Below are 17,178 nucleotides of genomic sequence, written 5' to 3' on the forward strand. Positions count from 1 at the left end.
AGCACATGTCGCACAACAAATGTGAGACGCCTATTCCTGGTCTTGATCACCAATTTTACAGCCGAAGTACAGATGATATGCTTTCTTCACAAGAGCATTCATTGAGCGTCTCTGATGAACAAGCGAATACTCGCCACAAATATAGCAGAATGTAACGCGGCTGTTACGACATTGACGAGACATACTGACAGACAACACCAATCGTCCTATAAAAAGTCTGTAACATCTAACTTACTTGTTACAGTGCTACTGAGGCAATGCTATATTCTGAAACAATACGTACACACTACACACTACAATGAACATCATCTGTGTATGCAAGCCATTTTATAGCCTGCTGAGACAGTGTCAAGTTGACTCCGGCCTGCCCAGGCATGCCCGGGCTGCATACTTCTACAGAACAGCTTCCGACCTGGCCTGATTTCGTGCCTGGACATGTGCTCAGACTGTACAAATCATTGTTTATAGGTCTCTTACAGAAACGAAAATTTTTGGACACAAATATAAGAAAAAACATGACAAAACTAAAGACTTCGATGAAACGGTACGTGTTGAGCAAATTTGGATGTGATTTTCGTGATCAGCAGCCAAAATTCTATAAGGAACACCCAACAGCGTTCAAGAAGCAAAACCTTTGTTGTGCAGAGCTATTAAATCACGAAATCAACGAAATAATAACTTATACGCTAAACAATCTTGTACATCCGACATGCTTGGCACAGTTCTGAAGCTATGGTGAATACAAGGTTGGGAAGGAGAGGGCAGATTAAAGAACAATTCGCTTATGGTTTGTATCATTGCAGCTGCATATCATTCTAGTAAAGATATTATTAAATGGATTTAATTTTAGATATAGGACGTGAAACATGTGAAATGTATACCCGTTTAATACTACTGAACGTCAACAATTCGCAAACGAACAAATTGCAGTTATCATGAAGGAGTTTTTTTTCTGTTAGCATATGAAGAGGTTGTTCAGGTAGGACAATCCCTCGAACCTCGTTGGGATCAATGCCTGGTATTAAAGTAACAGTATAGAAATTTTAAAGTGACTTACCCAGAGTCTGGAATTTAGCTGTTTTAAAAATCTTTGCAACAAGAAAGAGATTAATTCGAAAGATCAGACCACCAGTAAGTGCAAGACTATTTTCAAAACATAGAAGGGCAATTGCACGGTTACCTGATGAAACTTATTTAATAATGTTGTTTTGTTGTTGTTGTTTTTTTATTTAAGCACAAAACTATACAATGGGCTATCTGTGCTCTGCCCACCACGGGTATCGAAACCCAGTTTTTAACGTTGTAAGTCCGCAGACATACCACTGAGCCACTGGGGGGGTAAGTATTTAATAAAGTGCATGCTTAACTCAGTAGCATCGACTTATTAAATATCGGTATTCCTCATGACTATAAGTTCTATACCTCTAACATTAAAATGTATTCCCTAGAACTTAACACTTTCTTATCAACAAAACTAAAATTTCGTTTAAAGGTAAGTACAAGGGTGACATTATGAAAAATAAATTTAGCCAATTTCATTAATATTTACAACTTTCCATACAGTGTTATTCATTCTGTTTTTTTATTAATTTATCTTGAGACACTCACAATCAATTCGTTTCTTTTTTCCGTACAAATAGCGTTTCAGAATCGATATTTATTACCTTAATTTCTCTTAAAATTTTTACATATTACAATTTATCTTGGACGATCTTCCTATTTATTATGTTACATATTACATTTTCAAATAGCTGAAAATTTGAATTTGAAATTAGAAGTTAATTAAAAATCGATATACATCAATTTGCTTAATATTTGCCAACAAGACTGATATACGCGACTTTCTTTCTTAACACAAATATAGTTTTCTATACAAATAATAATACAATATACAATAACAGTTATTACAAATAACAATACAATATACAATAACAGATTACAAATAATAATTTATATACAAAAGTTTTATAAACTTAAAAACAATACTAAGTCTTCTGTCTGGTCTGAAACTGAATATTTTATCGATGGTTCACGATGAGAGAGATAATTCTGAGTTGATATTGTTACACTTCTCCTTATGTCTAGCCTCATGCTGTTTTCAAGCTGTCTTTTTCCGACGAAGATTTTTGGTGTTCTCGTAGAAATACTAACGTTCGAACTTAATTTACTGAAGTCAAACGGTTTGTAATATTCGAAATCTGTAAATGTTCCTGTTCAAACACCTATAGCTTTCCGAATAAGAAGAACTTATCACTGTTATATCTTCCGAGGTTTATAGTATACTAACTGTAGCAAACCAACAATGTATACTGTCTGTCCGTGTTAGGACCGGTATTGCCAGGTGGGTTAAGGCGTTCGACTCGTAATCCGAGGGTCGCGGGTTCGAATCCCTGTCGTACCAAACATGCTTGCCCTTTCAGCCGTGGAGGTGTTATAATGTGACGGTCAATGCCATTATTAATTGATAATATTATTAATTACTTGATAAAAGAGTAACCCCAGAGGAAAATTAGATATAAATTCAAATTATAATTCAATTTATATTTATCAATGTCATTATCAAGGTTCTTTTGAATCACCCTTCCTTGAACAACTAGAAAGTTATAACAAAAGTGAATTGGATGAAACTTCCAAACTTTTAGAATTAGAGTTAAAAAGTCAATGAGAAAAATGAACTAAAATAATTTTGTTCAGATACAAATCGATAATTATTTGTTGTTTGCGGAAGCATTAGGGGAACTACTCTTGTATCTCCACTAGCCAATCAGAGCTGAGTGATAAAGATAAGTTAGAAATCCAGTTAAAACTCAAACAAATCTAGCTTGAACAAGCCCGCACCGACGCTGAGAAAGAGCAACCCCCTAGCGAAGATGAAACAATAAGTAAACGTTTCATGGTCGAAAAAATTCGTATTGAAGCCGAAAAAGGAAATTAGACTGAAAGAAGTGAAAATTAGGCTCAACCCCGAACGACAAAGGCAAAATGACAACTTTGAACTCAATCAATATATTAAAGTACCGCCATTTAATGAATATAAAGTTGATAAGTATTCCCAATATTTTGAAAAGGTTGCCCAAACTCTGAAATGGCCCACTAAAACGATGATACATATCGAGATTTGATTATCTTCCAAATTCATGTTTCAGTTTCCCTTTATTTAAAAACGTAATATGTAACGTACGTAACATAGTAAATCGAAGACTCGTCCAAGTAGTTATAATGTGTAACAATATCAAAATCCAAGAATTGTGCATCATAAGTTTGTGCAATGCTTAGTTTCCCTTTCATAACTTGACACAGATATTTTTAACCTTTTCCTTTACGGAAAAAATAAAAGATTTATCATATTGAGCATCAGAGCCAAAGTTAAAATTATATTGTATGAGGTAATCATGACGAATACTCACGAACAACTTTTTAAGATAATTCATATGAATATTAACACTAAGTGAGACAACCATTTTACTACCTTCAACAAACTTATACTCCTGTCAGGATGTATATACAGAAATAAAAATCTATTTCCGTAATACCTAAATATTTAAAGGCTCAGGAACTCGAAATGAAATAAGGAATATTTTTATAGTACTCAAAACATTTCAAAGAAACTTTTAAAGAATACATGTTATTTCATGGAGCTCTGTAGCTAATTAAGACTAATAAAAGTACAAAATTAGTCAACGTGTCAGATTCTGTTTCGTTAAAAATTAATTAAACTTTTGTTTCTACAAATGTGTCAAAATTACTAATTAGTATTATGATCAGTATAAGGGTGCAATGGAGATAGATGTGAGAAATATCAGTTATGATTGAGAGAGGTGAGAAAGCGATCAAAGTTTGGTCATACTCTAACGAATTAAGGCATTGCAGTACTCTAAACCATTAAAAATAATTTTGTTCTGCATGTATTTGAGAACTGAATACAAAAGTTCAACTAAAGACGAAAAAAGAAGACAGGTAGATATGAGAGAGAACGAATAAAGTGGGAAAGGCGAAAGAAGAATGTGATATGACGCCAGTAAGAAACAAAACATTGTTCTAAGCTTATATATTATTGATTATATTAATATAAAGCAGTTTGCTACGTTTACATTTATATGAGTAAGTTTTTGATTTAAAAATGTACATCGTAAATAAAGTTAATGGACACGAAAGGTGAAAGTGAATTGAGAATACAGCACGATCCAAAGAGTGTCAAAGTAATCACAACAAAACGACTAACTAGCTCTGTCAACCTAAACACATTTTAAATTGTAACATATATTGTTGAATATTTTAGCTCTTTGTTTTCAAAATACTCATTAACAAATAAACGAACCTTTCATCAACTTCCAAACTTGATCAGTTTATTAATATGTACGTTTCAAGTTGATGAAGCCTATCGAGAATATGTTCACTTAAGACGACGTTGCCAAACGAAGTTCGAACATGTAATATCTCGAAATTTTTCAGAAAACAAAACGTTCCCGGTACTGATGATATTCCAGAAATTTGGCAAAAGTAATGTTTTCTTTCTTCTTATCTTCATTTATAATATGTTTAATTCCAAAAATGTTCTTTTTTGTATTATATGTGTAGTAGGCTTTACAAAATATCTTTCCAAAATTATCCAACACTGTATATTTATATATATCTAATAATTCAACACTGTATATTTATATATATAATAATCCAACACTGTATATTTATATATATAATTATCCAACACTGTATATTTCTTTCCAATGAAATTTTCACATAAGTGTATTGAACAACTTCTCATTTTCCAAGATCTTTACATAATTAAATGTCTTTCCTTTCGTCAAACGGAAAACATTGCCTTCATTAAAATGGTTACAAGGCCATCATTATGTGTGTATATAAAATATTGCCAGCGATTAGAGCACAACGCAAATTAAACCTTCATACATTCATTTAAAACGCTTCACTAATAATAACTTAAGATAAACCAACACGTGATAGTGTACTGTATGTTAATGAATCTCATTTTCCTTTATATCTTGTACTTCCATTGTTCTAGGAAATTAACGCGCTATCAAAGCATTGTTTACGGAATTATATTGATCCAGTGTTAACCTAGCCTCCTCGGTACTGGGTGACTTTCCTGTGTCTAAAACTGTAATTGTAACGTTTTGTGACATTGTAAATTTCGCAAGGTTTAGAAAAACTGACAAAAAGTAATAATAAAGCTAATTTAGTAGCTTCTTTCTACAAAACATATATGTAAGATTTACACCAGCGAAGATTTCTAACCAGATGTTTGACAAACTACTACTCTATTCAGAGTCATTCGCTGCGTGGGTTCTAATTACCTATTCTTATATGCATCAACGGACACATGGTGGTTCGTTTATTAACCTTATTATTTCAAATCCAAGAAAATTAGGTTTGTACGATGCAACTCTTGTAAGGAATTAACTGAGAACTAATTACTTTAATTTGATGTGCAAATAAAATTATTTGGATATTAAAACTGTCATGATTTAAAATATTTGTCATTTGTTCACCAGGCACGTGGTGTAATCTCAATTAGTATGATGTATTTATATTCTTAATTAAACACGTAATTCAATGGTAATCTCTAAGCACAATGAAATACAAGAATAATTGCGCCACAATTTTAAAGATTATTGTAACAGGGGATTTAAAATACGTTGTTTGTATTTTCAGATTAAAAGCAAAACAAGTTTAGTAAAAGTTGTTTTCAAAATAATTTTTGAAATATTTAGACAGTTTACTAAATACGTCAATAAATGTTTTAATTACATTTTGTAGGGGGATGGACCTTTGGTGATGCTTTCTGTCAGATTCAGGGCTATGTTGACATGCTCTGTCGGCATTTATTCTTTTGGCTAATGGCTCTTCTTGGTGTTGAAAGGTAGGCATATAGTGCTCAAATTATGAAGTAAAATTAAAAAACTGTAACAACTTTTTCATTAATACCATAATTATCAAGATAAAAATATAAAACATAGTATATATGGTGTACATATGTTAATACTGAAGGAGGCAACATAGTATATGTGATGTACATATGCTAATGCTGAAGGAAACAACATAGTGTATATGGTGTACATATGTTAACACTGAAGGAGACAACATAGTATATATGATGTATATATGTTAATACTGAAGGAGACCAATGTTGATAAGAATGAATATATTGTTATAACATTTAAGATTGTAATATATGTTGTATCAATACTCAGGTAATAAAGGGAATATTTGTATATTATAAAATAATATCAATTGTGTTCAACTTAATGGTAAAGCAGAAACTATGCATAATCAGAATGTTGTTGATATTTAAAAACACAGTGGCACAGCGGAGTGCCTGTGAACTTACAACGCTAGAAACTTGGTTTCGATACACGTGGTGAGCAGAGCAGAGATAGCCCCTTGTGTAACTTGTGCTTAACTTCAAATAAACAAACACTTCCTCATTCTAACGTGCACAAGTCCAATACCAACCAATGAAACCGACTAAAATAAACTTAAACATAAAAAAATAAATATAATCGGAGACATGAATACATATAACTTATAAAATTGTAGTTTCTAATAATTTGTTACGGTCACAATTATTAAAATTCGACAGAATGCTAAATTACAAATATATTGTATTATCAATGGTAAGCACAGAGAAACACATTCTATAACTAATATAATGTCTTATGCTTACTCAATTATAAGCTTTAAAACTTTTACGCTGAAATCCGTGATTAGATATTCGAGTTTAGAAGATTCATAAAAATAACCAAAGATTATTTGTTATATCAGATATAACACTGATAGGAATTTATAAACAATTGCCTATCTGTGCTGCATCCATCATAGGTATCGAAATCAGCTTTCTGACGTAATAAGCCCACAGGCTTATCGTTTTGCCTCTTGTGGGAAGGGGTGCAAAAGAAGAAATGGTTGATTAAAAACTGATGAAAACTGTTCTTATAATACAAGACATGAAATTACATTTGTTCTTTTGTAATTTCGCGCAAAGCTAGTCAAGGGCTATCTGTACTAATCATCTCGAATGTATGTGTGTTAGACAAGAGGGAAGGCAGCTATTCAGGACCACTTACCACAAAATGTTGTACTATTTTTACCCAGTAAATAGTGGGGTTGACGTTGCATTATAACGCCCTTACGGCTGAAAGCCAAGAATGTTTGGTGTGAGGGGGATTCGAACCTGCGACTTGTAGATTAGTAGTTAAGAACCCCAATCATCAGTCCACACCAGATCACAATTGTTTGTTGTTAAACACAAGGAACTAACTACCTGTGCTGTTTCCACCACTGTTTTCGAAATCCAGTTTATAACGATATAAGTTTTCAGTCTTACCGCTGGATCAGTAGGAGGTTATGGAATTACATATGAAATTCTACTTCGTAAGAATAAATGCATGAGAATAAATTATTACTACTAACACGTTTAAATATTTTTGTATGTCAGAAATTGTAAATACGTTAATTTTTTTAACGCTGAAATTATTGGTTTAGTTTGTTTTGAATTTCGCGCAAAGTTACACGAGGGCTATCTGCGTTAGCCGTCCCTAATTTAGAAGTGTAAGACTAGAGGAAGGCAGCTGGTCATCATCACCCACCGCCAACTCTTTGGCTACTCTTTTACCAACGAATAGTGTGATTGACCGTAACAATATAACGCCTCCACGGCTGAAATGGCGAACATGTTTGGTGTGACAGGGATTCGAACCCGCGACTTTTGGATTAAGAGTCGAGTGCCTTAACCACCTGGCCATGCCGGGCCCTGAACTTATTCTGGAATTAAAAAAGGTAAATGTTCAAGGGCAATGGAAACGTAATGATTTGGACATTAAATCAAACATTTCTAATGAAAAATGCATTTGGAAACTACGACCGTTTATGGAATTTAAAATCTTATTAATTAATTTGAAAATAAAAAAGGCCTTAATGTTTTAATAGCATAATAATTAAGTAACTAAACCCACTTAACACGTCTGTTGTTTATGTTTTCATGAGATTGTTAAATATAATATTTGAATTAATCCAAATATTTGGACAATTTAAGATGTCAGTTATTAGACCAATATTTAATATCGGAGAAATGAACGAGAGTGGCATCTCCTTACAGTTTTAACCTGTCAAAGTGGTATGAAGATTTTAAACAAATATTAAACGAGTAATAATAATACTCGATTATCAAGTATTATTGATAATAATATTTTTCCACGGTCAGCGTACACTTTTTCTTTTATCAGGAACAATTTGTACAAATACCCTAAAACAAATAAATGATATGATTATATATATACATATAACAATATGGTTTTCCACTTAAAAAGAGTGCAATATTTTTATTATAATATTTCTCGGATGAGATAAACTTATATTTAAATATGCTTTTGTAATAAACTAACTGTCTATATAAGGTCCGTTTCCAGAATGGTATAAAAATAATTTAAGATATAGTCATATTAACAGTTTTTCATAGTGAACCAGACTGGTTTCTGCTAAAGCATTAATGACTCAGAATTGTAAAACTCCACTTATCACTACGCAGAAGAGATACCGAAACAGCTTTTAAATATAATATTACAGAGGTTGTTTATTCGTACGTTGCTCTTTTGAATGAAGCAGAAAGCTACTCAAAGGGCTATCTGTGCTCTGCCCACCCCGGATATCAAAGGCGGTTTTTAGCGTTGTAAGTCCACAGACATACCACTGAGCCACTGGGAGGGTTTTTCGCATCTCTCTAATTTCGTTTACATTATGAGTCATGTTACAACACCTTATTTACATGTTTGATTTAAACATTATAATGAGCCAGGCACAGTACGTACTTTTTGACACGTTTTAGTTTTATGAGAAATAATGATCTATGATATGTGATGACAAAAATACATTTATTATTTCAAATTATTGCACTCGCAACGTAGTTAAATATTGTTGCTTGATAGTTAAAATTAGCTACGCAAGGTACTGCTTTGGTGCATCCGTGTAAACTTTTACTTTCTGAACAAACATCTTTAAAAATTATATGCGCTATTCTAAAACACTTTCATTCTACTGTTTTCTAATTTTTCTGTAGATATTAATTTTAAGGCAAGTCTGTGTATAATTGGGCATCCGATGAAAAATACCTAAGTAAAAATGGTGTCCTTGATTTTAACAGTATTCTTCAATAAACGTAAATAAAATAACGACCTCTATCTCAAGAATGTAACTTTATTAACTCAATATTTCGCTGCTATAGCATCGTCTAGAGCTGTCGATATTCTACAAGCTAACTAATTCCGTTAAACTTAAATTATATTGTATTATATCAAAATATGAAGAAATTATTTAAATGCGTAATATATTCTATTCCAAATCCAATTATATTAATAATTCATTTGTTGGGGCCCGGAATGGCCAGGTGGGTTACGGCGTTCGACTCGTAATCTGAGGGTCGTGGGTTCGAATCCCCGTCACACCAAACATCCTCGCTCTTTCAGCCGTGGGGGCTGTTATAATGTGACGGTCAATTCCACTGTTCGTTGGTAAAAGAATAGCCCAAGAGTTGATGGTGGGTAGTGATAACTAGCTGCCTTCTCTCTAGTCTTACACTATCAATTTAGAGACGGCTAGCGCAGATAGCTCTTGAGTAGCTTTGTGTGAAATTCAAAAAACAGAAGCCAATCGGCAGCAATCTCGATCCCAGGATTATTGACCTTCGCAAGTCTCTCAAAGATTTCAAAACTAAATTCATAATTAAACTTACTTTACATTATTAGAATTATTAATACTTTAACTTTTCTGTATTGGTATTATACCCTAAATATTGCTACACATTTTTATTTTCTCTATTTCCCACCACCTCTTGACGTTATTTTATTTTTAACTTTATCTTTATAAGGACTGGTTAACATTTCTTTCAACTAAGTCTCTTACGTACTGTACAAAACTTTTTGGAACAAACTAAACCTGACACCAACAACTCTAGGTTATGATTGGCTAGTGCTCAAGGCTAACTCATATTTAACATTGTTGATTTGAATTGTTTTAACAACACTATAAATTCAAGAATGTTTGACATTATATTAATATCATATGTACTTTTTAAACACTTGTTTTAACGTTTTAGTTACGAATAATAGTGTTCCAATTCAGTATATTGATTGCTGCTGACAAAGTTGTGATAGCGAAATATTGAGCTAAAAAAGCTACATTCTGGAGACATTTAGGGTGGGGACAAAACTGAAATATAATGCTATGCAATGACCACATCAATCACCTGACAGCTAAATTTTGAGCTAATAAAGCTACATTCTGGAGATATTTAGGGTGGGGACAAAACTGAAATATGATGCTATGCAATGACCACATCAATCACCTGACAGCAAATTTTGAGCTAATAAAGCTACGTTCTGGAGATAATTAGGGTGAGGACAAAATTGAAATATGACGCTATGCAATGACCACATCAATCACCTGACAGCAAATTTTTAGCTAATAAAGCTACATCTGGAGATAATTAGGGTGAGGACAAAATTGAAATATGACGCTATGCAATGACCACATCAATCACCTCACAGCGAAATTTTGAGCTAATAAAGCTACATTCTGGAGATATTTAGGGTGGGGACAAAACTGAAATATGATGCTATGCAATGACCACATCAATCACCTGACAGCGAAATTTTGAGCTAATAAAGCTACGTTCTGGAGATAATTAGGTGAGGACAAAATTGAAATATGACGCTATGCAATGACCACATCAATCACCTGACAGCAAATTTTGAGCTAATAAAGCTACATTCTGGAGATATTTAGGGTGGGGACAAAACTGAAATACGATGCTATGCAATGACCACATCAATTACCTGACAGAGAAATTTTGAGCTAATAAAGCTACATTCTGGAGATATTTAGGGTGTGGACAAAACTGAAATAAGATGCTATGCAATGACCACATCAATCACCTGACAGCGAAATATTGAGCTGAAAAGCTACATTCTGGAGATATTTAGGGTGTGGACAAAACTGAAATATGATGCTATGCAATGACCACAGCAATCACCTGACAGCGAAATATTGAGCTGAAAAAGCTACATTCTGGAGATATTTAGGGTGGGGACAAAACTGAAATATGATGCTATGCAATGACCACATCAATCACCTGACAGCAAATTTTGAGCTAATAAAGCTACGTTCTGGAGATAATTAGGGTGAGGACAAAATTGAAATATGACGCTATGCAATGACCACATCAATCACCTGACAGCAAATTTTGAGCTAATAAAGCTACATTTTGGAAATAATTAGGGTAAGGACAAAATTGAAATATGACGCTATGCAATGACCACATCAATCAACTGACAGCAAAATTTTGAGCTAATAAAGCTACGTTCTGGAGATAATTAGGGTGAGGACAAAATTGAAATATGACGCTATGCAATGACCACATCAATCACCTGACAGCAAATTTTGAGCTAATAAAGCTACATTTTGGAAATAATTAGGGTGAGGACAAAATTGAAATATGACGCTATGCAATGACCACATCAATCAACTGACAGCAAAATTTTGAGCTAATAAAGCTACATTCTGGAGATATTTAGGGTGGGGACAAAACTGAAATATGATGCTATGCAATGACCACATCAATCACCTGACAGCAAAATTTTGAGCTAATAAAGCTACGTTCTGGAGATAATTAGGGTGAGGACAAAATGAAATATGACGCTATGCAATGACCACATCAATCACCTGATAGCAGAAATTTTGAGCTAATAAAGCTACATTCTGGAGATAATTAGGGTGAAGACAAAATTGAAATATGACGCTATGCAATGACCACATTAATCACCTGACAGCAAATTTTGAGCTAATAAAGCTACGTTCTCGAGATATTTAGGGTAAGGACAAAATTGAAATATGACCTTATGCAATGACCACATAAATCATCTGATATCTGTCTTATCTAAAAATTATAAGCTGAGTTAAACTGATTAATGAAAGATCGCAAACCAAACCCGGAAGACAAACTTTTTGAAGTACTCAGAGAAGGATGGCAGTCAACCATTCAGGAATATCTGCACAAACTCATTTAAAGCAAGCACGTCGATGTGAAGCAGTACTGATATTCTAAGAAATATCCATTAAATATTAACTTGTGAAACATTTTACGTTCATTTAGTTTAATTTTTACGTTCGATTACTGCAGAGAAACTTGTTTGATCATTTTGTAGGATAATTGGAATAAGATCTATGAAACTACAGCACGTGCACAACACTTTTTATGAGAAAATGTAACTAAAATTAAGAACAGTCAGGCAGGTATTTACGAAAGCCAGTGTTAAAATTAGAATTTCAGGTTATACTTGAACAGATCTCGTCGAACGCGTTCTAAAAATTGCCACTTTTGTGTATTTTTCTTTGTATAATAAAAGAGATAACAAATTAACAACGTTTTAAGAAGAAGAACACTTTTGTCCAACCCCGGAGTTCGTGATGTTATTTACGGTTATAGAAATGTTTCAAAATAAACTCCTGTTTGCGTTAAACAAAGTTAAAATAATAAAACTGTTCAATTTTCCAGAGGAATATATCGAAAGAAAAGTAACCTACAGGTAATTAAATTATAGCCCTCAAACTATTAAAAACGATACTTTTATCTTCTTAAGGTAGGATTACAACAACCTCGTTGTGGACGTTGAAATACTTCGAACTATTACTATTAAAGCGGTGTAACGTGTTATAAGCCTAGCAGGATTCTGATGGAGTTATAACAAATATTTTGTTATTTTCTCACCAGGTGATTTGCTATATCTGGTTAGTGAGATAAAGGTCAAACCGTTCTTCGAAGTTGCTCTCTCTATGTGTTTTATGTGTTAGAGGTCCACAATTAGTGCTGGTAAGTCCTTCCTTACAGATGGTTCCTTTTAAAACCGTCGCACTAAACATGCTCGCCCTTTCAGCTCTGGAGTCGTTATAATATGACGGTCAATCCCACTATTCGTTGGTAAAAGAGTAGCTCAAGAGTTGGCGGTGGGTGGTGATGATCAGCTGCCTTCCCTCTAGTCTTACACTGCTAAATTAGGGATGGCTAGCGCAGATAGCCCTCGAGTAGCTTTGCGCGAAATTCAAAACAAACAAAGGATGCGTTGTAAGATAACCAGCAGCGACACTTTAACGGAAGGAATAACATTACATACCATCAAAACTAGATTAGAGCCAACAGCATTAGGGAGAACCTAATAAAGGCTAGCGGTGCCTCATACTTATAAGAAATTGAGTTACTAATGATATACTAACTAGCGTCTTCATCGTTAACAAACGCTTCAGAAGCAATTTCTTTCAGCTACTGTGTAGCCGGCGTATCATTCTCTGGCTGTATTACATGATGACGGTTACAATGTAAACCAAGGAGAAGCGATACTAATGTCGAAGAAAAACTGGATTTGATTATGTTGAACCCAGTTAGTTAGAGAGAATATCGTGTTGTTAGTCTATTTTTTTGTACATAAGTTAGGCTTGGTATAAGGGTTAATAGAAATCATTTCTTTGCTGTGTTCTGGATAACGATGTCGTACAGTCTATACGAATGGCATTATATTGGGAATAACCCTAACTTTTAACATGGTTATGAGAATTTTCAAAATGCGTGTGTTGAGTAATGATATGTCGAACCCACATTCTTGTTTGTTTTTGAATTTCGCACAAAGATACTCGAGGACTATCTGTGCTAGCCGTCCCTAATTTAGCAGTGTAAGACTAGAGGAAAGGCACCTAGTCATCACTACCCACCGCCAACTCTTGAGCTACTCTTTTATCAACGAATAGTGGGATTGACCGTCACATTATAACGCCCCCACGGCTGAAAGGGGGAGCATGATTGGCGCAACGGGGATGCGAACCCGTGACCCTCGGATTACGAGTCGCACGCCTTAACACGCTTGGCCATGCCTGGCCAGCCACATTCTTGACGTGAATGCAGTTCTGCTTTTCTGTGTCGTTTTATATGACAAGTGAAAGACAATAAACATGGTTTGTGCTGCTCAGTGACGTTTCGTAATACAAGAGAAAGACACTAAACATGGGTTGTGCTGTTCTGTAACGTTTTGTAACACAAATGAAAGAGAATAAACATGGGTTGTGCTGTTCTGTGACGTTTTGCAATAGAAGTAAAAGACACTAAACATGGGTTATGCTGTTCTGTAACGTTTTGTAACACAAATGAAAGAGAATAAACATGGGTTGTGCTGTTCTGTGACGTTTTGCAATAGAAGTAAAGGACACTAAACATGGGTTGTGCTTGTCTGTGATGTTCATAACACAAGAAAAATATGTTACGTATTATAATTTATCTCGAACAAGGCTCTGATTTATTATGTTATGTTTTACGATTTGAAATAGCCCGAAATTTTAATTTTAATTTAAACGTATGTCGATTGTATGAAATTTATAATATTTGCCAACAAGATTGATAAAGTTTTCTTAGAATAATATAATTCATAACAAAGGTTATTGCAAATAATAATTGACATACAAAAGTTTTAAAACCTTACAAACAATACTGAGTCTTCTATTTGTTTTGGAACTGAATATTTTATCGACGGTTCACAACGAAAAAATTAATTCTGTACTGAGACACATTTACACTTCACTTAACCGGTAAGTTAGCCAACTGCTACACTGAGCGCACATCTGTTTTCACCGACGAAACTATCTAACGTCCTCGTAGAAATACCAACGTCCAAAGTTAATTATCTTAAATTAGGCGGTTTGTAATATTCAATATTCAATAAACTTTTCTGGTCAAATATTTGTTGTCTTCCGACTAATTAAATAGCTTCCGAGGTTTATAGTGTACTAACTGTAGCAAACCAACAATATTATATAAACTGTCTCTTAGCGCGTCTATTTATAAACTTTAGGCAAGGTTCTCGAAGGTTTAGTTGGCAACAATATAAAACATATATTGTTTATTTATACACTCGAAAATATTCTGCAAATGTAGAGAACATGCGAGGCTTTCGCAATACATATTTAACAGTAACAGCTTACATGCACTTCTAAATACATATTAAATTGAAAAAACATATATGTTAAAATAAATATATACTATTAAATACAGAAATACAAGTGAAAGACACTAAACATGGGTTGGATTTACAAAAGATGTGACAACCCATTTCTTCTTTTGAGATGTAAAACTTGAAACCTTGATGGTTTACAAAATACTACTACTCAATAAGATAACTTATTGCGTGTTTCTTAGCGCATAACAGGCAAAATTTTTACTAAATAACAAGCTCTTGCCAGAACATAAGCTCATGCCTGTAATTCAGGCTTGTATTTTTTAAAATGAAAGGGTCACGAACAGAGAGTGTCCCCAGTTACGTTACAAAGTAATGCAACAAAATTAACTGTCGCATCAGATTTACTAAATAACAATACCACATATTATAAGTAAAATCCTTTTGTTTCACCGTCCTATAGAGTAAGTTATATACTATTTATTTACTGGGAAGCTTGATTAAATACTTAAAATTATTGGCAAGGCAAAATGTTATGGTTTCTCCACAAATGAAAGTGATAAAGTTAACTTCAAAGTCATAAGATAATTTGAAAACTTATTGGCAACTGAAACTATAATGGCCTGCTACTGGCAATCGAAAAGCAAATCGTTCAAAAGGTTTCCACCTGAAAGTGGAAGATAAAGAAACATTGTATAAAATACAGTAAATTCCAGATAAATTTCAGCACAAAGTAGCTTTCTTGTGTTCCACTACTGAGTTAAATATAACAATAAACTCTGACGCAATTAAACATTGATTGGTGCCTAATAGATCATTAGCCACAAAGATCATACCATTCCACTTGCCTCTGTTGCCTAAATTTCTTAAAGAACAGCTAGGAATGCTAATTAAAATCGTGTTATTATTCCTGTAAAAGAATCAGACAAAATGGTAACTAAACTTTACTTGGCTCATTTAGTCCCTGCGTAAGTTTAAGTTAGAGCAAAGGTTTTTCTTTAATTATGCTGAACAAAATAATTAATTTAGCAAACTGTAAACCAAAAACAGTGGAACATGTAATACAAGTACTCAAACACATCTTCAGCATAAATTACTTGCATAACTAATAGGTTTTGATGGGCTACTGATTGGTTTGTTTTGAATTTCGTGCAAAGCTACTCAGGGGCTACCTGCGCTAGCCGTCCCTAATTTAGCAGTGTAAGACTAGAGGGGGCAGCTAGTCATCACCACCTACCACCAAGCTTTTTACCAACGAATAATGAAATTGGTTGTCACATAAAACGCTCAATGATTGAAGGGCGAGTATGTTTTTTTGTGTGACGGGGAGTTCGAACTGCGACCTTCGGATTACGAGTCGAGTGTCTTAACACCTGGCATGCTGAGCCGGCTACTGATTGCGAACAATCACTTAATAGACCAAGAAAAAATATTACACCTATATTAGCATATCAAACTTTTGAAGATCCACCTTTATCAGACACACAATTTCAATGATTTAGCAGTGAAATGTTATTACAAGTACAATTAATTGAAAATATGATTATCTACTATAAAGGTAGTACGTAGTTTAGAAATAAGATATAAAACTCGAAATAGCAACTAAGTGTTTTAGGTAGGTGGTATGGTGCATACAATCATCCCACAGTTTGGTCTGTTGAATTGTTTTATTGCATCACAGGCCAACAAATTGTGTGTTTGTTCTTGTGATTCTCGTGTTCTTACCAATCGAATTGCATAATTAAGCCTAGATGTAGGCTTTTTCAGTATGAAATGTACATTTAAGCTTTTCGATCTAAGCAATAGTTCGTAAGTATTAGTCAGTAGGCTAAGTATACATGCAAGTATCGTGGCAACAAGATTATTCTGTGACTGCATGTTTACAGCTTTCAGGTTCACGTAATCAGATATTACCAATTTGCAAATTGAACAGTCCACATAAGTGGTTGCAAAATCATCCCCATCGGGTGTAAAATCTATGGCCCTGGTCATTAATTAAATGGACAATGATTTATATTCCTGACAGATTATGTAACGAAGCTGAAGAATTTTCAAAATCCAGAAGGCCATACACAAAAATGGTTCCAGAACTTTATGAGTATAATTTTAACATTATGCAGGGACCATGGAAATATAATTCAATGTCCAAAAGACCATGTGCTATTGAATAATGTTT

General features: G+C 33.8%; 1 protein-coding gene across 1 annotated transcript in view; it reads left to right on the forward strand.

Annotated features, from left to right (window-relative positions):
• Positions 1-17,178, forward strand: part of LOC143245471 (uncharacterized) — a 106,885-nt gene that overhangs the window by 58,627 nt on the left and 31,080 nt on the right. Inside the window, exons 2-3 of the mRNA XM_076491831.1 lie at positions 5,776-5,878; positions 6,838-6,893. Of these exons, the coding sequence (XP_076347946.1) occupies positions 5,776-5,878; positions 6,838-6,893 (159 nt within the window). The remainder of the gene's footprint in view (positions 1-5,775; positions 5,879-6,837; positions 6,894-17,178) is intronic.

Source organism: Tachypleus tridentatus, chromosome 2 (assembly GCF_004210375.1).
Source record: "Tachypleus tridentatus isolate NWPU-2018 chromosome 2, ASM421037v1, whole genome shotgun sequence".
Taxonomy (NCBI): Eukaryota; Metazoa; Arthropoda; class Merostomata; order Xiphosura; family Limulidae; genus Tachypleus; species Tachypleus tridentatus.